Raw genomic sequence first — 21,946 nt, forward strand, 5'->3', positions numbered from 1 at the left:
TTTATTATAGAGAATATTGCTAATTAACAACATTCAACTCAACATCAGTAAAGCAACGTAAACAAATAAACAGAAGCATTTCCCTGTGTGGCATTACAGTGGTTTGTGTGTGTGTGTGTGTGTGTGTGTGTGTGTGTGTGTGTGTGTGTGTGTGTGTGTGTGTGTGTGTGTGTGTGTGTGTGTGAGTGTTAGACGACATGTTTTAGGAGTCCCCAGTGTAGCAAAGCTCTGCCCTCAACTTCAGCTCCTCTTAGAACGTTCCTACAGCATGAGAAGTGTGCCCCCTCATGGCCGTGTGCAGTATGACAGGGAGAGAGATGTCAACAGAGGGAAGGAGGGAATGTGGTCTGGTTGTGTGTTTGATGGGAACATAGAGAAGGTGGTTCCACAAATCTCTATCAGTCTCTCTGTCACACTCTCTATCATACACACAGGCACACACACACATTCAGGTAAAAACATTCTATTAGACTTGTGTTATGTGTACTGTGCACATTTGTCTAATGCTCTTCAGTCAAGTGATCAAGTATCACTCACCCCTGTGGAACTTTGACATATATTTGAAATCATCTAAAATATGTCACCTTCACACAAGAAAAAACAGGCAATTGTTTTTGACCTATGAATCTTGTATGTATTAGAATAGTTTGATCTATAAAATACTGGAGCTGTTGTTGATTCCTGTCAGTTGACCCTCACAGCAGCATTTGCAGGTCATCTTAAAGTCATATGCACGATTTAATGTTTCCCATCATGCCCAAAACACGCACACGTACTCACACACACACACACACACACACACACACACACACACACACACACACACACACACACACACACACACACACACACACACACACACACACACACACACACACACACACACACACACAGCCACAGTCATACACACACACGAAACAAAGCAGAAAACAAAGTGACCGACCAAAACCAGTCTCAATCAGCTCGTTGATATTCAACCTGGGCTGCCAGTAAGCTTCTCCTTCCCCGACCACAAGCTGATGGAGATGAGGAGACAAGAGTCAAGGTCTTTAATTACTCAGAGCCCCGGGCCCAAGGCTGCTCAACATCCGCCTCACATTTAACATAGAAATTTCACAGGCCTCACCAAATACAGAGAGAGAGAGGGAGGGAGGGGGGGGACTCAATCACGGGCCTGCCTGCCACCAGCGAGACGTCCCTTCAGGCAAACTCACGAAAGAGGAAGGGAGGGGGGAGAGAGAAAGAGAGAGAGAGAGAAAGCGTATGAGAGAGATAGAGATGAACAGAAAGAGAGAGAGTATGGCTGACAGAAGGATTCAGTCAGGTACATAGAGAGATGGAGAGAGTGGATATGACTGCCATGCAGACAGTGAGAGAGAGAAAATGTGAGAAAGAGGTGAATGGAGAAAAAGGGTGAAAGAAAAAAAAAGATTGGTGATGAAGGGACAGAAAGGGAAAAAATGTGAGGAAAGAGGCGTGGCATTGAGAAAAACCCACCGGCGTGTTTTTGTTTTGGAGAAAATGTCTCATCTTGTTTGTGTGTCTTTTCTTTTTTGACGAGCACACGTCCCTGTTGTGAGTTGAAGGCTTTTGATGATTAATATGTTCACTTCAGAAATGCCCTCCTCAGGCTAATGTTCTGGACAAAACATTTGCTGTAAAACTAGCTAGCCTCTAACACACATGAAACTAGCGAGCCTCTAACACAAATGAAACTAGCTAGCCTCTAACACAAATGAAACTAGCTAGCCTCTAACACATGAAACTAGCGAGCCTCTAACACATGAAACTAGCGAGCCTCTAACACAAATGAAACTAGCTAGCCTCTAACACATGAAACTAGTGAGCCTCTAACACAAATTAAACTACTGTAGCTAGCCTCTAACACAAACCTCACACTTGTTTGGCGCACTAATTCCATCGGCATCCTTGGCCACTGCATTTGCCCTGATTAATGCGTCCAGGAATTAATTAAATTATTCAACACAAACACATACACAGAGGTGCATTCGGCGGTCTCTCAGTTCATGGCATGTCATGCTAGGGGGGATTGTTCTGTTACACAGAGATATAGTATACTCATATTGTCTCTCTTTCACTCTCACACATAAGTCTACTCTTTCTCTTTCTCCCTCTTTACATATACGCTACACAGACACACTCTCTCTCACACACACACACACACACACAGCTCAGCCTCTGCAGTGCTCATTTGTGTGGCCAGATGGAAGCAGCGAAAGCTGATGTGCTTAACTGCGCATTTTACAGCAAACTATTAAAGACCTGCGCTGTTTACACACACAAACATTTGAATACCTGTCTTCAGGCCAGTTTAATTATCCAACCCCTTCTGTTAGCGCTGTGGCTTTGTAGTCATCACTCTGACAGAGAGAGAGAGAGGGAGGGAGGGAGAGAGAGAGAGAGGGAGGGAGGGAGGGAGGGAGAGAAAGAGAGAGAGGAGGAGTGAAGGAGTGAGACAAGAGATAGAGGAGGGAAAAACAGATTTGTTTGCAGTTTTTCACTGAGATAGGACAGGAGAGCTGGTTGCAAACATCATTCGGTCTTCTGTGAGTATCACCTTTAACGGCTCATACTGGATTTACATGGGTGCATGCATACACACACACACGTACACACACACACACACATAAACACACACACACACACACACACACACACACACACACATAAACACACATAAACACACACACACACACACACACACACACACACACACACACAGACCTGTCCCTTCACAAAGATCTCAAAGAGGCAGCCATGGCGGTGTGAGAGAAAAGGCCGGCGTTCAAGTGGTTGATGTTTGAGAGGGACCAGAAGCCGTGTGTGGATGCCCCATCCATCCTCCCCGCCATGACGTAACATTACATTACGATTAACACCAGGGGTAAAGGCAGGAGCACTTCAACATGTAATTACATGATGTCTCCTCAGAAGTTCTTTCACACACACACACACACACACACACACACACACACACACGCACACGCCCGCGCGCATCTTCAGTGCGGTGTGTTTTAAAAGAGCCACCTAATGAAAGACAAGGGGCTGCTACGCGGTAGCAGCACTTCTAGGAGAGAACATGCCACTGCTAGCAAAGCCTGGTGCCACGATACAGAGGAAAAAGCAGCTGTTTTTTTTCTCTCCCTTTTTTAATTATCTGGACTACATACAGCATGTGACTGTGTGTGACTATGTGTGCGTGTGTGTGTGTGTGTGTGTGTGTGTGTGTGTGTGTGTTTTTCTCTCCCCTTCGCTCTCTGATTGTTTTAATGAAGCAGCTGGCCCATTGTTTGGCCTTAATTCCTCCTTTGTTTTGGGGAATATGTCATAGTTCTTTATTCTTTTATCAGGTGCTCTGCAGGAGGAGCGAAACAATGGCCGCCGGTTTTTGGATGCCGCTGGCCGGCACACAAAGGCAAATGCTCGCCACAGACAGCCGAGTGAAGAGGAGAGGAGAGGAGAGAAGAGGAGGAGAGGAGGTGAAGACAAGGGAGAGGGAGAGAAGGAGTGGGAGAAGTGTAAAAGAAGAGAGATGAGAGGAGAGGAGAGGAGAGGAGAGAAGGAGAGGAAAGAACATGTAGAGGAGGAGAGGAGCAGAGAGCAGGATTGAGGTGGGAATGAAAGGGGAGGAGGAGAGGAGAGCAGGGGAGGTGAGCGGAAGAGCGCAGAGGAGAGGAGAGGAGCGGTGAAGAAAGGAGGAGAGAAAGGAGGTGAAAAGATAGGAGAGTAGTAGACTGATGAAGGAGAAGAACAAAGGGACCAGAGCAGTCCTGAGGAGGAGTAGAAGAGAGGGGCAGAGAAGAGAAGATGAAAGAAAAGAGAGTCACATCTCGCAGCCTCATATTTGCTCTGCTACCTGACCCCAACCCACTTGCGCACACACACACACACACACACACACACACACACACACACACACACACACACACACACACACACACACACACACACACACACACACACACACACACACACACACACACACACATGCATCCATACATGCACCAGCATAAAAATCTGCTTCCAGGAAGGGTTGTGTGCGTCAAGGGTGACTTCCTGGATTCCTGCAGCACCAGCTGCGCGGCAGGGGTCAGATCAAATCCAAACATGCCACGAAAACATTCCGACACCCCATTTCCTGCCCGGACACTTCTGCGTAGGGATTCCGACCCAGAGCCGCAGCCATATTTAAAAAAAAAAAAGCACAGGAAGGGGAACGCAACTCGGACGCGGACTCGGACTGTGATGTTTGTGATATGATCTACCCGGTCCGCTGACATGGCAGGTGTTTGTTGTGTGTTTATAGGAGAGGTCCGCATGACACCGTTTGTTGCCATAACTTGTGTGTGTCACACGTGTCCTTTTAGATGACGTACAGATAAGTAATCGATGACAATTTATTTAAGTGACTTCGCTGGGAATGTTTAGACTGTGTGTGGGATGAATGGGGTGTGTATAACTGTGTGAAGGTTTCTGAGCGTGTGTGTTTGAGAGAGAGTGAAATGGGGGATAGAGGAGAGGAGTGTCATAGAAAGTTCCAGCACTTTGCGTGGACACTGGGCAGACCTGCTGGCCCTGTGCACGTAACGCAGCGATGGCTCAGATCTACTCGCCTGCTCACTGAGTCCGGCAGCACATCGAGTTTTGTTATTTTAATTAGGAGATAAGGATTCAAAGAGCCTCTTCTGGCAGCCAGTACTGTGCTGCTCTGTCTGTGTGTGTGTGTGTGTGTGTGTGTGTGTGTGGTGACAGAACCCAGCTGATGAAGAGGACAGGACTGAGGAGTGTGTCTTGTTATTGTAGATCTGGCTGATAAGCCTTTCTTTAAGGCATCGCTCTCTCTGTCTCTCTCTCGCACACACACGCGTACACTAACACACACACAGCCGCAGTCACTGCAAAGTAAGGTCAGTGTAGAGAGATGACCTTTATTAATAACACTTCTCTTCTCTGACATGTACTTAAAGTAGACTGCACTCACTTTAGCACACACATTCATACACTGTCTCCCTCCTTCACACACTCTCTCTCTCTCTCTCGCTCACACAGACACAGACACACACAGATACACACACACACACAAGGGCAAGTAAAAATCATGTGCGGTCTTATGAGATGAGCAAATATAGATTGTGTCACAGCATCGTGTCGGTGAGATATGGGCTAGAATATAGTTGAGGGAAGATCCTCTCTAACCTTTGTTAGGTAGTGACAGCCAGCAGTCAACACAGGAGCATAAGACTCCTCTCTAGGCCAGTACTGTAGATGTGTGACTGTGCTAGACTACAGTGCTCTGATGGAATTTTCCTGTGTTGATAATTGGCTGTGTATTGTTCGATATATACTGTTTAGTAATCGCAGTGGTGCACACCAGAGGTATAATTAGCTTCCAGTCCATTCTGCAACATCTGAAGGAATGAGAAAGTATTAACCTTTGACTTGTAATTCTAATGTAAACACGTGCGGCCGGTTTCTGGGGATTCTGGAAGGTTTTCTCTCGCCAGACGTTCGAGGTAGCGTTGAGCCACCCAACGCGGCTGGACTCAAATCACAGGTCCTCTTTCATTCTGACGCCCTGTCGCTGTGTTTGCTCATCTTTGAGAGCTAACAGTGTGGTTTAATTAATTGTCCAGCTTTCCCTCCGAAACAATGTCCTAATTCTGCCATTTAGCGCTGGCATATCATGGTTTGTTGTTATCTTGGCAGCCAGATTTTTGTAAATAGTCATATTAAAAACTTTAATCTCTTCAATGGAAAATGAAGTGCCGCTGAAAAGCCTGTCATGTGCGGAGATAAATATTATCTGAGCTTAAACCTTCCCTCCACCCCTCTTTCTTCCCTCTTTCCCTCTTTCTCTCTCCCTCCCCCTCCCTGTGCCTGACTGACTTAATAAATATGTCCTGAAGACTTCACTGGAGAATGTTTCATCCAAAACTCAACAATTTAATGAGGCGATGGACGTACGTGGCAGGTGTGGCCTGGTACAATTGGAAAAAAAGTACAATAAGAAAACGTTAAATAAGTCAACCATCAACATAAAGCAAAACAGAAAATCCCTTGCGGTTTTACAATAATGTTCTACAAACGTTCTACAGACGTTCTACATAAGAAACGGCACAAGGCAGAGTGAGAACTGCTGCATGGTGGAATTCCCCTGCGCCCGGGGTGCATGGTCACTTCCCCCATATCTGTTCCATTCCATCGGCGTCCGTATCGCTGTCAGAATAAAGTAGTATAAACAAATCCGATGCCTTAGTTTTCTCAGGCAGTGGTTTTGGCTGGTGGCTGTAAGACCGAACACGTCAAGAGGAAATCCCTGCTGCCCAGTCGGAAAGAAAATAAGAAAAAGACCTCGGCTTCCTCAGATTGTCCAGGATAGGCCACAGATAAGATGTGCACTGGCATGAGATGATTGACAGATACAAGTCTCCTGCCTTTTACAGTGAAATCAGCTGAACATGTTTTGCAACAATTAAACTGATGTTAAGCCCAAGGATAGCTCACACTAGGTATATTCTCTCTAAAGACTTAATGTATTTGGAGTTCAGATCTGTTCTCTGATATGTCATTATTAAGATGATATATTTGAACTTTGAATGGGATTCGATGGGAACTTTGAATGGGATTTCCTCAATCACTCTTGGGTATCACATACTGTAGTACTTGCAGCAGAGAGCTTTATTGGCTTCAGCATCCAGACTAAACGTGTATGTCGTATGTGTTTGTGTTGCAGGCGGTCAGCTATGGTGCACCACCACCAAGAACCTGATGGAGGGTGAGGAGATGGTGGCGTTCGTGGTGGACTTTGACTCGCGGCTGCAGGCGGTCGGCCACATGTCCATGAGCGAGGGCATGTACCCAGCCAGGCTGCTCGACAGCATCCAGCTGCTGCCCCAGCAGGCCGCCATGGCCTCCATACTGCCCACCGCCATCGTCAACAGTAAGTACGCACACACACACACACACACACGCACACACACACACACACACATACTCACACTCACAGCAGGCCACCATGGCCTCCATACTGCCCAATGCCATCGTCAGCAGGAAGTACACACACGCCTGTGTCCGCGCACACACAAGCAAGCACACACACACACACACACACACACACACACACACACACCAGGCCACCAAGCATGGCCTTCATACTGCCCACTGCCATCGTCAACAGTAACAACACATATGCTGGCATGATAAGTGAGGCATGTTCACCAAAACACACATATGCACACACACGCACACACACACAAACACACACACACACACACACACACACACACACACCCAGATACTAACTACATCTGGTCACAGTCACCACAACTACTTTATTCACTCAAACACAGTGGTGTTTTACAGATAAACATTAAAACCTATTTGAAGGCAGTAAAAAGTTTATAGTGTGTTACAGTTCAGTACTGTCTGAAATATACTGTACAGTTAGGGCAAAGCAAATAACAAAGCATAGTTAGTGTGGCCTATATTATCTATATTGTGTGGCATTTTGGCTAGCAACTCGGATGCAGTTTTGTTAGTGTGCAACTTCTGTGTGCTGAGACCACCAAGGTTACAAACTCATTCTCACTAACCACGGCGCAGTTAGATTAAACGTAATCAGTAGGCAAACTGGGAAGGTGTAATCAGACTGATTAACCTCTCCGAGTGAGGTGTCATGGATAAGAAAGGCCGACCTTCAGTTTCAGGCATAAACTGCAAACATACACTGACTCCCAACCTTGAACAAAGACTAAACTCTCATGCAAATATGATAATTGACTTAATAAGGGTCATGTGCAGATTCAGCTCGGCAAGTAGGAAGGCAACTGTAAGTGTGTGTGGTCATATTAGTCTATTTGCCCTTGATGGAGATTAACAGTAACACAGACAGCCATGTCAGTTTTTTGTCAGCCTACTGTGTTGACTGCTATTTAGCTGTGACCTTGGAATGATCTTGATGTGAGCGGCTGACCTTGGAACAGATTATGTGTGGTGGTTTCTCTTGGACAAGTAGGTCATTCTACGGGTAGAGATGGTTTCTCAACAGTGGGGAGAAATGTCTTTGCCTTGCTAAAATGTGTCATTGTAGGCAGGAAGAACGGTGTAGAGATGGTGGCGTTTACCTGACCAGGTGTGTATGGTCTTCTCTCCCCTCCTCCAGAGGATATCTTCCCCTGTAAGGCGTGCGGCATCTGGTTCCGGAGCGAGAGGAACCTGCAGGCTCACCTGATGTACTACTGCAGCGGGCGCCTGAGGGAGCTAGAGAGCGTGGCCGAGGACACCGAGACCAACCACCACCAGCAGCAGCCGCCCAGCACCTGCCCCTTCCCACAATGCAACAAGAGCTTCACCAGCCCCCGGGCCCTGGAGATGCACTTAAGCACACACAGCGGTGAGTGTACCATGGCCGCAGTGAAGGGACAGCAGGCAGTCTAGTGTTTACAAGTCTGGAGTGTCATCAAACCCACTTTCATTACATTTCTATCTAATACTTCCATGTGAGGAAATGAATGAATGAAAGGGCTGAAGTCAGAGAGGGGGATTAAAGTCCCGGGCTTAATTGCCATCTTTTATTTTCCGCTCATGGAGCATGAGACTGTCAAGGTCAAACGGTTCAGTTGCCAAGTAGAGAACTTGTGCACCTGGGCTGTAAGGAGCAGAGTGAAGTATTTATCAACTGCTTCTTTCTCAGGGCCCAACGGGAAGTCATTTAAATGAGTTTTCCAGAATTCAGTGATATCTGACTCTCAGCATTTTATTGACAGATGGCTACCGACAGATTGCATCTTGTGCATGTATTTGATGGGATCATATTTGGATTACAGTTGTGTAGCAAATCGCACACACACTGCAAATATACTCATTTCCCTGTCAGCCTCTGCTGTTGACAGTTTATCATGTATTTTTAGTCCAGTGTCAGGGGGTTTGTGGGGGTGATAAGTGTGTTATAATGCAGGCCCCAGTAGCAGCTGTGCTTAATATGTGGGGAGAGAGAGAGAGAGAGAGAGAGACGGGGAGGGAGAGAGAGAGGGAGATCTGCAGGGAAGAGTGCAGATCTAAAACCTGTTATGTTTTTTTTTATCTTCTTCGCAGGCGTCAAAATGGAGGAGACTCTCCCCCCTGGCACCAGCCTGAAATGCACAATCTGCAGCTACACGGCGGATTCGCTGCTCACATTCCAGCACCACATCCTCTCGCACCTGTCACAGGCGGCCTTCCGATGCAATCACTGCCACATCAGCTTCCAGAACCACCGGGAGCTGCTGCAGCATCAGGACTTGCACGGGCACTCGGGGAAGCTCCGGCGCGACAACGACGGCAGCGAGCACTCCCCGCGGAACGCCGCAGACGACGCCCTGCAGCAGGTCCGGGCGGAGCTGTCCGGCAGGAAGGACGTGGTCCTCCCGAGCCCCAAGGGCGGGGTGGTGCCGCCGTCGCTGCCGCTGGGGAAAGACGGCAGCCCGGACGCCGGAGAGCTGGAGCGGCCCGAGAAGAAGCCGGCTCTGGCCATGCAGAAGCCCGACGGGCATCCGGTGAGCAAGGCCAGCTTCTCCTACACCCGCATCAAGTCCGAGCCGTCCAGTCCCCGCCTGGCCTCCTCGCCCGTGCAGCACAGCATGGGCCCCAGCTTTCCCATGGGGCCCTTCCTGTCCCAGTTCGCCTTCTCGCAGGACATCTCCGTGGTCCCGCAGGCGTCGGAGATCCTGGCCAAGATGTCCGAGCTGGTCCATCGGCGCCTGCGCCACGGGGGCAACAGCTACCCGCCGGTCATCTACAGCCCGCTCATGCCCAAGGGCGCCACCTGCTTCGAGTGCAACATCACCTTCAACAACCTGGACAACTACCTGGTCCACAAGAAGCACTACTGCAACAGCCGCTGGCAACACATGACCAAGTCGCCCGACTTCTCGGGGATCACAGAGAAGGCCGTGCAGGACTCGGTGAGCCCAAACAGCGGGCACAGCGCCGTGGGCATGCTCCCAGGATGCCACCCCCCGGAGACAGATAACAACCTCCTGCCATCAGCCGTCCTCAACTCCTCGGTGTTGGACATGATTAATGCCGGGGGAAAAGGGCCCGAGAAGGACCTCGCCGGTCAGGTGAAAAAGGTTGCCACGCCAACTGGCGGTGGGGAGGAACGTCTGAACGGGAAACAGCCGGAGGTGAAGAGCCCTGGCACGGGTCTGGGCGAGGTGGATCCCAACGATCCCAACAAAACGACGTGCGAGGCCTGCAACATCACCTTCAGCCGCCACGAGACCTTCATGGTGCACAAGCAATACTACTGCGCCACGCGCCACGACCCGCCCATGAAGCGCATGTCCAGCAACAAGGTGCCCGCCATGCAGAGGACCATGAGGACGCGCAAGCGCAGGAAGATGTACGAGATGTGCCTCCCGGACCAGGAGCAGAGGCCCCCCATGGGGCCACACCAGCCGGGGTTCTTGGGAGTCCCTCCCCTGGGCAATCCCTGCACCTCCCAGGAAGCCGTGGAGAGCCTCGCAGATCGATTCCACCCCCGCTGCGACATCTTCCCCGGCATGGTGCCCAAGCACCTGGAGGCCTCGCTCACCGTCAGCAAGTCCATCCTCGGGCCCAAGTGCAACACTGTTGATTCGCACGAGCTGGATGCCCCAATCGATCTCAGCAAAAAGTGCTCGCCACTCCCTGACAAGTCGAGCAACTCGCCCAAAAGACTCTTGGACTACCATGAATGTACCGTGTGCAAGATCAGCTTCAACAAGGTGGAGAACTACCTGGCCCACAAACAGAACTTTTGCCCTGTGACGGCGTCGCAACACGACATTGGGCCTCTCAAACCTCCCCCCGTGTTCCCCGAAGTAAAAAACGAAGGTGTCAATCCCGTGGACGCCTACGACAAGAACCCTGTCAAGTGTGAGAAAAATGGCGGCGGGGACCTGATGGTGCCAAACGGCAGCCTGTATCCCACCCACCACCTTGGCCCGGCGCCGGCGCTGAAGGCCTTCCCCGACCAACACCTCGGGCCCAACGGCGATGAGGGCAAGAACATGTTCCTGACCCACTGCCTTTACCCCGGAGCAATAAAGAAGGTGAAGGGCAGTGAGCAAATCTCACCGCCCTACTTCGGGATGAAGCCTGGCGACTTCCTGAGTGGCGGCCTACTGACGCCGAGCGAGGCGAGCGAGCAGGAGCAGTCTGCAGCGAACGGCACCCCCGAAGCGGGCAAGGAGCTGCCAGCACCCCCGCTGCCGCCCTCCACCAACGGGTGCCCACACCCGGGCAAAGAGGCACTCCCTCTGCTGCCCAACAGCCGGGGCATGGTGATAGTGAACGGCGGACACAAGTCAGAGGATCGCCCGGCCACCTCGACCCCGCAGCAGGAGAACCAGAGCCAGCACACAGGCCACGCCACAGACGGGCACACGGGTTCCCCCACGTGGAGCGCGGAGAACCCGGCCGACGCCTCCGAGAACACCTCCCCCGGGGCTAAGTCTTCGGCGGAGGAGTCGGCAGCAGCACCGCTGCCGCCACCACCGCCGCCGGCCGTCACCAAGGGCCTCAACGGCTCGGCCCAGAACACAGGCAGCGGCAAGTACTGCCGCCTGTGTGACATCCAGTTCAATAACCTGTCAAACTTTATCACTCACAAGAAGTTCTACTGTTCGTCACACGCCGCTGAACATGTGAAATGAGGCCCTTGCTCTCCCTCCCTCTTTCTTTCCCTCTGACTCCACCCGTCCTTCCTTCCTTCCTTTCTTCCCTCGCTCCCTCGTTCCTCCTTCTCCTCTTTTTCCCCCCCGCAGCATTTTCTCTTTTTTTGGGTACACTGTCGTGTCTGGAGTAGTACATCATGCAGTTTTATACACTGCTTGTGGACAATCAAGAGAAGCTTCTTCTGTCATCATTTTAAGACTTAATGCAAATCATTGGTTAGGAAAAAAAATGGAAAAAAATGACAAGTGTAATATTGGTGCCACTTTCACCTTTATTTATTTTACAATCAGTATTAATAGAAGTAGTGCTCTTAATTTAAATTCAAAAAGGAAATTTATATCAGAGTTGTTTGTAATGTTATTGTATAGTCATTCTTGTGTAGCACACATATTGTTTACACTGTAATGTAGGTTCAAGGAGACAATAGTCACACAAAGTACAAAAACAAAAAATTGCATTTTAGACACAAAATAGCTCTCAGAAGCACTTGTGTATTCTTATTTGCTGTAACGTTTTTGTATATGCCTAAATGTCATTTGCAGCTTGATATTCATGACTTCTCAGCCTTAAAACACTGTTTTCGGGGGATAACCAGGCACAGGCACCCTACATCTCATGTTCTGGCATATACACGCAGCTTTGCATATGTATGTAACTGTTTGTCCCTGTCTCTTTTCTTCAACTCCGAAGTGGATGTTTTCATGACGATGGCAGCATTCTTTCTTGTATAGTACTCGTATTTCTGTTTGCGGATAACATTTTGGTCTCCCTTTTTAAAGATGTGCTCTCAACGCAATACTTTGTAAATGAGGAAAAACGTTACTGAAAGCAGTATTATAAAAGGGGACTTGGCAGAAATTATTTGTTACCCACTAAAATGAGTGAAGAAAAAAAAAACAAAGAAAATGTAAAAGAAGTACGTTTATTGATGTTGACGAACATAATGGGAAGGAGGGGTGTGGGTGGGTTGGGAATAGTACTGTAAAATGATCATTCCAATGTCCTTATGGGAGAAAAAAAATATTTCTTAAAAAATACGTTGTTGCTATGCATGTATATGGATGGAATTAAATTCCAGAACTGTTGGAAATTTTTATTTTGATGTGGTGTCATAATTAAACTTCAATCCTCAGGATAAGTTCTCATGATTGTTGTCCTCTTTTTTGTTCACATAACACAAATCTGAACTAGAATAATAAATATAAAGACGGGAAAAAAATGAGTCACTTCAATCACACAGACTATAAAATGGCAAAAGTTTATTTACAGATATGAAAGAATTTCACATTTACATATCCACCACCACTGAAAGCAAGCCTCAAAGCTGCACATTCCAAATTCAAACAAGCAGGTACCCTTTACAGCCAGGACGTCTGTGGTTTACCTCCCCAGAACCCGTTTCTGGTCCACAAACACATCCTCCATGGCAGCCCACACCTATAGGTCATGGCTTGGGTTTGGGAAGGGCCCGGGCCCACCATCGCCGAGCGCTTCACTGGCTTAGTTTTCTGGACTGCTGGCGTGACACCAGCGTCCACAGATGTTTGCTGACGGCGGCCGGCTGGGTGTAGAGCATGCGCCGGTCGGCTCCGGGGACGTGGATGCGTGAAGCCTGCGGGTAGGACTGCTCCACAAAGCGCTTCTGAAGCTCCGCCACCACCTGCCACACAAAGCACACCACACACACCACACACACCACACACACACCACACACACCACACCAGGTGGTCCGGGGTGAATTTTGGACTTGGAAGTTTGGGTGGGAAGAATCACAATTAGAGTGCGGTGGGAATGATTGGCACAGTGAGAAACATGGAGTATAAACAATTTCAGCTAAATCTGCTTCTACCATTCTTCCCTTTGTTACTTAAATAAAAACTTCATTTTTGCCATGATAAGTAGTAAGTACCATCTGAACTTGTCTTATCTGAACATGGATTTGATCAGATAAAAAATGAGTGAAGACAAAAGAGCAATGCAATGAGGGTGACGATGAGTGTTGAATGACGAAAGACGATCAGAAGAAAGCTCGAAGATTACAGTTGCAAATAAGTGTGTGGGGGGAAAAGTGAGAGACTTATTTCAGTTGTAGGTGAAAATCCAAAAAGAGATCTTACGTAGAACACAGGCAAGAAATAAAAGCTAAACTTACCTCTCAGGGACACACAGAGGTAAGAAATACAAGAGAAAAAAAAGTGGAGAGATAAATAGAGAGGGATGAAGAGAGAAGTGAGAGGATGAGACAGGGGACTCACTCACCTGGTTGAGGTGAGCAGGCAGCTGCTCGTCATAGGTGTCCCCCGTGATGACGCTCACCGACGTCTTGGAGGAGAGGGGCTTGAACTTGGAGATCTCCCTGAGAGAACCAAAGATGTCAGGACATGCCAAGCTCTAAGGGTCTGCCACACCACCGCCATGCAGCCATCAAAGGAAAACACTACCGGGGGGCTATGCCATGCTATGTCAGCTCAATGGTGTTTTTTGCCCCCAACGGCACCTTCCAGGCAGCACAGCCTAAAAGGCAGCACAGGTTAGCACACGCTCAATGGTGTTTTTTGCCCCCAACGGCACCTTCCAGGCAGCACAGCCTAAAAGGCACTACCTTTATCCTATTCCTAACCTTAACCCCCTCAACCCTCATCCTACCCCTAAACTGAGGGGAGTAGTGCCTTGAAGGCAGCGCTGCCTGGAAGGCACCATTGAGGGCATATAATACCAAAGACCGTTAGCACACACACACACACACACACACACACACGTACACAAACCTCCCCTTCACTAGCGGGGGGCTGTGCCACTGTGCTGGCAGAGCGGCATGTGGTGGTCACGTGACCTGGCTCAGCTCACCTGACTTGTGAAGCGCTCTCGTTCAGGAAGAAGTGTTCATCGACAGCACCACTCTGGTGCGCAGGGTTACTCAAAAGGTACTTCTGATAAGGTAGATGGAGAGATGGAGAGAGAGAGAGAGAGAGAGAGAGAGAGAAAGAGAGAGAGAGAGAGTTTGGGAGGAGAGAGACAAAGAAAGAGACCGACAGGGAGATGTGAGGAGTCAGTCAGTAGTGCGTCACTATGAAGCTGCTAATCTTTATCCAATACCATCTTTATCCTTCATGCTACAAACTGCAGCCCCCTCTTTCTTTCTTGTCTCAGAGACAAAACACCAATGTGAACTGTAGAAAAGTGATGCCCTGATGTATTACAGTTTAAGTGTAAAGGTGAGAATGGAGAATACAACAAAAATGGTCTTTCTTATTTCTCACTAATTCTTCTGTTTTTTTCTAACGGTGTATAATTATGGCCTTAGCAACATGATTGTCAATAGTCTGATCACAAGGTCCTCATACACAGTTAGTAACATTAGCTGAGAAAGCCCATCGGTGCGTCACACACACACAAAAAAAAAACGAATCAGAGGAGGTGAAGAAAGCAGGCAAGCAGAAAAGAAAATCGACTTTCCTTGCATTTAAATGACGGGCCATGAAGCATGAACCATCATCCTTGAGTAAATTAATCTAAGTAAACAATTACCTCTCGCCCGTTTCCCCTCTCCGCTAAGTACACAGAGTGCAAAAGCAAGGCCTCGTCTCTTTTTTAAGTTCAGCCGCTATCGTCAGCATTGGGATGGAATGGTGAGACGTTACCCATGTGTCATTATAAAGACAAGACAGTGAACGTATTGAGCTTGTGTGGTCCAATACCACCCCCCCACTCCTCCACACACACACACACACACACACACACACACACTCGTGCCAGCCAGCCAGCCAGCAGCCCCTCCCCAGACCCCAATGAAAGCGCAGGCACTTGACTGTGTCGTGTTAACAGCAGAGTCAATTAAAGGGGTGCGGCCGCCCTCGTGAGGAGCAACCCCCCCGCAGCTGCCAAAGCAGGCCGAATTAAAGAAGCGACAGGAGCCCCTCTCATCTACATAAAAGGCCTGTGTCGCCATTAGCCATCAGTTGATTGCTTTTTTTTCTCTCCCCTCATCCCTTCCCTAAGCTCCAGCACCACCACCACAACCAACCATCCAACCAACTATACCCTCTTCTCCCATCTCAGCCGCACACACACACACTGAAATCCCTGTGTGTGTGTGTGTGTGTGTGTGTGTGTGTGTCATTTACTCTCCTCCACTAGTGACTGGGCAAGTCGAGACCTCAATGTGTGCGCAATCAAGTCCTTCACTAGCGCATAGAGCGTTTTCAGGCTTTTTTTGTGGCCAACTGAAATGACCTTTCACCCCACTCAAACTTTGGCTTCGCGGTCTTCTCAATGAGCCGCCTCTCTCGTCAAGGAACGCTGATGAGCTGGTTAATTGCAAACACACGCTTCCTCAAATAACTTTGGAATTTATACGCCAAGTCTGAAGCCAGGAAATGAAATAAAAATATAAAAATATTTTTTTTTTAAATAATTCACCCCCCCCCCCCCCCCCCCACACACACACACACACACCACCACCAGAAAAAAAAAACTATCCATCTCCACTCCCTCTGGTGACAAACAGTCAGCTTAATTATAATTAACCCAACCCATAAATAATCAACAACAATTTCACTTCAATCCATCCCACCTTTGCAAGGTGATGGTGGCGGGTGGGGTGGGGAAGGGTGGGGTGCAGTGGGGTAGGGTGCGGTGGGGGGCTGTGATTTCGGGTGGCAAATGGGGAAGCCGCTCGTCTCCGGAAGGCCAAAGGAGCGGCACAAAACCCTAACGGACAATTTGCATATTCGCCGGCCGGTCCGCTAACGCGCGTGAAATTGGGTGGAACTGGAGCGGCGGGTGCGGGCAGTTATCTGACCACGGGCCGGCGCGTCTGGGGGTCCAGACCTGAGCGACTTCTGAGAAAAAAGTTGACTGAAGAGGAAAATGGGGGGGGCGGGGGGCGGGAGAGAAGGCGGAGGGGAGAGGGGTAAGGGGGAGAGGGGGAGAGGTGGAAGAGGAACGGGTGAAGACGAACGAGTGCAGAGCTGATCTGCATGAGGACCGAGCCTCTCGCGCGCGGGCATGGACTCTTCCTCCCGGGAGAATGTGTGTGTAGAATGTCGCGCTGTTGCCTGCTCGCTTAGAAGCGTTTTATTTTGTCCTTCGCCTGCTTACAGCCTAATTACCCAGCAGGAGCAGAGCGCTCTTCTTCCCTTTGAGTCGGCTAGTCTCACTACACTCTGACATTACGCACGCAGCAGCACCACCGTGTGGTCACGCCACAAAGAGGCCTGAAATAAGGAGAGGACCGCCACACACACACACACACACACACACACACACACACACACACACACACACACACACACACACACACACACACACACACACACACACACACACACACACACACACACACACACACACACACACACACACACACACACACACACACACACACACACACACACACACACACACACACACACACCCTTTTCTGTTCCTTCAGCCATCCGCACTGTGCTTTAGATCAAGGTAATGGGACTGATAGCCTGGGCGATGTCTGTACTTGTTCTTCTCGATCGCTCCCTCTACAGCAAGTGAACAAAATTGTCTCGATCCCTGTAATTGATCTCCAGGGGACTGAAAGTGGGGAATTCTCACTCCATGGCCAGCATGTCTGAACTGTCTCCTTCTGAGTGTACAGTTCTGGTGCTACAACAGTGCACAGCGTGACCTATAGCCTTGCAGACTCATTGCAAGAAACAAAAGGGGTTTCTCTTGTTTGTATCTCGGATTTGTTCTTATTTTGCCAGTCCTCATTCTTTGCTGGGATTCACCAATGTTTTCTTATATTTGACTTTTTCATTTTATGTGTGGTATTACCAAGATAAGAGAAAAATATCCAAAGTCCAGAAATGTGTGAATGTGTTGGACATAACAAGAAAAACATGAATACAATACAAATATCACAATAGACTTGCTGAATAAAGGACCAAAACAATGTTAATTGGTGCAGTTGTGAGCAACACCAGAATATGCATTCACAGCTTCTTAGCCTTATGGGCCAGATTCACCAGGTAAAAAAAAAAAATCACACATCTATGCTATGGAGATTATCAAAATACTTCAGTTTGTCTCTGAAGTCGATCACCACACTCTTGTTTTGTGTCCATTGACAGTAGCTTGTGCTGCCTCGTACGTACTTCTCCTAGCAAGATGGCAGCAAGTAAGATTTACAAGGAATGATTAATACTAATGACTGATGATTTACACTGGCTCAAAATACCAAACTACTGTATCCCCTAAATATCAGTTATCGGACATTCAGAGCCATTAGATATTGATATTGATATTAATAAAAAGTGAATATCGGTCAACCCCTAGCAGAGTCCAACCTATCCCCTAAATATCGGTTATCGGACATTCAGAGCCGTTAGATATTGATATTGATATCAATAGAAGTGCCAATGGGTCGACCCCTAGCATTGTCCCACCTATCCCCTAAATATTGGTTATCGGACATTCAGAGCCATTAGATATTGATATTGATATTGATATCAATAGAAGTGCATATGGGTCGACCCCTAGCAGTGTCCCACCTGTCTCTGCAGCATCTCCTCAGAGACGTGCTGGTTGTGCAGCGCCGGCTTCATCAGGCCCAGGATGATCAGCACCCGACTCAGGCCTGCCGCCGCCGCAAACTGCAGCATCTGCAGCGAGGGCACCAGCTGAGAGTACCTGCACACAACACACACACACACACACACACACACTTAATATAGACACTTATCTAACACCAGTCCTTAAAACAGCATACAGTAGTCCTTGTGATACACCCTGTAATGTAATATAATGGTATAATGTTCACAATGAAAACAAGAGCACTTAGGAGCCGATGCACTTCGACAGCCTAGGCTGAGCCTGTCTGCATAAACCACTGGCTGTCCCCTGCAATTTTAAATGGATTGTACAATGCATTCACTTCATCAGGTGAAAGGGGCTCGTCGCTAACCTCCAATCTCATTTAGGCTTCCTGAAACTGAACGGTGTCAATCAATCGTTTAAGAATAATTAAATAATACAGTACAGTATAATAAGATGTAAACAAACAGAGCAATATAGGGCAGGGCAGCAATTCTACTCCACTTAGAACTATTTGTGTTGCTAGGCTATGGCAGATTATTTACTCTTGCAGGTATAAGGAAGTGGAGGATGTGAAGAAACAACAGTCAAGACATCAAAGGGCAAAAACAAAACAAAAGGCTGCTTTTGAAATGGTACAAAAAAAAACAGAACTGGTCTTCTAACTCATTCAGTTCTGTTGCTTCTGAAAGTCTCCAGTATTGACCCATTTAATGGCAATCTGGATCACACACGGTTTTAAAATGTCTGGGAAATACCATAAACATACATATAAATGTTCCACTGCAAGACAAACCTGCACTGTTTTCATACCGGATACAGAAACAAAAATATATATTTTAAGACTTGATACTCCTATTCTTCTCTCAACCTTCCCATGAATGCATATGCATGAGTTCAACACTTATTCAGTACTCCTGTAGCAGGCAGAGTGCAGTTTCATTCATGTACGTTCTGTTCACACATGCGATGCCATGTTTTCAGGGGCAGGCAGCAACAGAAAATGCCCCTCAGCCCCACATCTCTGTCCTCGATCCAGATCATCATGGAGGAGGAGGTACGGTGACCCTCTGACCTTTTACCTGCCCAGGGCTTATTCCACAACTAACGGCATGGGGATCTCAAACTAACAGATCATCTCCGGCCTACTCAGGGTAATGGTACACAAACGACATATCAACAATATCTAACATAGTTGTTTAACCTCTCCATGTGTATATCTAATTGGGCTACTTCAGTCAACTTTACAAAGACTTGTGCAGCCTTGTCCTCTTTGTCAGCTGAAAGACAAGAGGAGCGCTGCACTGTCTAAGGACGACCTCGAGACTTCTGCTCCAAGGTTGAGAGGGGATAACCCACCCATACACCCCCACCTCTCCCAGGTGGGATGCTCTCTTGTCTTCTCTCCTCGTTACGCCTAATGTATCATCCCATTCACTTTGTCCCTGCGAGTCCAGATCAGTACACGTCAGTTCATCTTTTCAGCCAAGACCTCCCCCCCCCAACTCCACCCTCCTCCCCAAAGCCTTACCAGGAAGACATTTGCCTAAAAAATGAGCCTAGAAGCAGCGTGCTGAGCATTAGAGAGGAATTAGGGGGTCGGGGGGTGGTGGGGGTCGGGCTGAGGGGGTGCAGGGGGTTTTTGTAACTCAAGAGGCCCCATCGGTTTCAGTTCACTGGTGCTATGAATTGGCTGGTCTCAGACTACAGAGCCAAATCAATAGGATGGCCCCACACACACACACACACACACACACACATGTGCAGGAGCGCGCACACTCATTCACTCACATACACACAACCACACACACACATATGCACGCACACACACACACGTGCAAGAGCGCGCGCACACTCGCATTCGCACACGCACACACACACCACACACACACACACACACACACACACACACACACACACACACACACACTCACACACACACACACACACACACACACACACACACACACACACACACACACACACACACACACACACACAAGCAGGCACAGGCAGGCACACACACGCATACACACACACACGCATCTTTTAATAAGGTGTCGCTCCTCTCTCTGATATTGATTTGCTTTTTTGATTCCATCTAATATTAAGGGAGGCCAGAGAGAGAGAGAGAGTGCTTATGACAAGGTATCAATACTGGCAGGAATCTCTCTCTCTCTCTCTCTCTAGCGCTTGGCCCTGAACTTTATTCCTCTGGCCCTTTGAAGGAGAGAAACTTTCCTCATAAGTCACCGTGCCACTGCAACAAAATTGTGCCCCCGAGCTCTATGAGGAAATCAGACGGTCCACCACCCCAGCCCACCCCACCCCCCTCATGTGCGGGTCATGACATTCCCCCCTGTGCTCACACGAAAGAGGTTGGGGAGAGGTGGGGTGGGGTGGGTTGTGGGGTGCGGGGTGCGGGGGGAGACTTAAATCAAACTTTTACGGAGACTGACGTTACTGACATTTCTGACACTCATCTTCTCCCGCTAGGCCCCTGCCCTGCTTGGCAAAAAAAAAAACTCATTTCCTCACTCCAATTTCTTCTTCCTATGTGTGGGGACCCGCTCGTCCCTGACACCTTTTCACCTGTCAGCGGTCCAACCCCTACTTCCCCCACTCCCCCCACACACGCTGCACTCGCTCCCTCCAACACACACACACACACACACACACACTATGCGCTGCAGAAAAAAGTATGTGTCCAGTGTGTATCAAGCTGTACTGAGTCTGATTTCCAACCTGAATCAGTCCTGTGGCATTGACATTTATTTCAAGGTTTTTCTCTCTCTCTCTCTCTCTCTCTCTCTCTCTCTCATCTCTCTCTCTCTCTCTCTCTCTCTCTCTCTCTCTCTCTCTACTCTCTCTCTCTCTCTCTCTCTCTCTCTCTCTCTCTCTCTTCTCTCTCTCTCTCTCTCTCTCTCTCTCTCTCTCTCTCTCTCTCTCTCTCTCCCTCTCCCTCTCCCTCTCCCTCTCCCTCTCTGGTCTCTCTCTCTCTCTCTCTCTCTCCCTCTCTGGTCTCTCTCTCTCTCACCACCTGTCCTATTCTGCTCTTCTCTTTCTCCATTTTTAATTCTGCCGGAGGCTAAGGATTATGCGCGGCAAGGCATGCGTGTCAAAGGAAAATTTAGCGAGGGAAAAGACAGCCAAGATTGGCGGGATGAATTAAACAGATAACACAGGGGGCAGATGAAGAGAGAGAGACAGAGTGAGAGAAAAAGAGAGAGAGAGAGAACGAACTAGAAAAAAAAAATATTACCAATGCTGGTCATTTTCAGAGCTTCCTCTTGCTCACCCCATCTCTCCCTTTCTTCCATTCCTCCTTCTCCTCCTCTCTCTCCCTCTTTCTCTCTCCCACTCTCTGTCTTACCCCTCTACTCCTCCCTCTCTTCTTTTTTTTACATGGGCTGTTAAAAAAAAAAAAAAAAAAAAAAAAACGAGGGAAATATCTAAATGAGTGCGCGTGTCGAAATGAGTTTGGGCCCGTGGACTTTCTGCTCTTTGACTTTTCCATCTGGATTAGTGCAGGCTGAATGGACGCTGCGCTGTTGCTTTTGTTCGGAGCACCGCTCAATCCACTGTCGGAATGCCAGCGCTCCGGGCACGATAAGGGCTTCTCGGGATGAGCGGCTCATTAGGAGGGAGGTGGGGGTCG

General features: G+C 48.5%; 2 protein-coding genes across 4 annotated transcripts in view; one reads left to right on the plus strand and one right to left on the minus strand.

Moving 5' to 3' along the window:
• The window catches only part of zfpm2a (zinc finger protein, FOG family member 2a), a 135,610-nt gene extending 122,946 nt beyond the window's left edge, over positions 1 to 12,664 (plus strand). Inside the window, exons 6-8 of the mRNA XM_062537743.1 lie at positions 6,755 to 6,961; positions 8,183 to 8,413; positions 9,115 to 12,664. Of these exons, the coding sequence (XP_062393727.1) occupies positions 6,755 to 6,961; positions 8,183 to 8,413; positions 9,115 to 11,696 (3,020 nt within the window). The 3' untranslated portion in view covers positions 11,697 to 12,664. The remainder of the gene's footprint in view (positions 1 to 6,754; positions 6,962 to 8,182; positions 8,414 to 9,114) is intronic.
• Positions 12,665 to 12,957: 293 nt separating this feature from the next.
• The window catches only part of si:dkey-122a22.2 (uncharacterized), a 23,460-nt gene continuing 14,471 nt past the window's right edge, over positions 12,958 to 21,946 (minus strand). For all 3 annotated transcript variants that reach the window (XM_062537746.1, XM_062537745.1, XM_062537744.1), the window contains exons 8-11: positions 18,246 to 18,384; positions 14,566 to 14,648; positions 13,978 to 14,074; positions 12,958 to 13,378 (exon numbers count right to left, since the gene is read on the minus strand). In XM_062537746.1, the coding sequence (XP_062393730.1) occupies positions 13,211 to 13,378; positions 13,978 to 14,074; positions 14,566 to 14,648; positions 18,246 to 18,384 (487 nt within the window). In that variant the 3' untranslated portion in view covers positions 12,958 to 13,210. The remainder of the gene's footprint in view (positions 13,379 to 13,977; positions 14,075 to 14,565; positions 14,649 to 18,245; positions 18,385 to 21,946) is intronic.

This window comes from Sardina pilchardus, chromosome 6, assembly GCF_963854185.1.
Source record: "Sardina pilchardus chromosome 6, fSarPil1.1, whole genome shotgun sequence".
NCBI lineage: Eukaryota > Metazoa > Chordata > Actinopteri > Clupeiformes > Clupeidae > Sardina > Sardina pilchardus.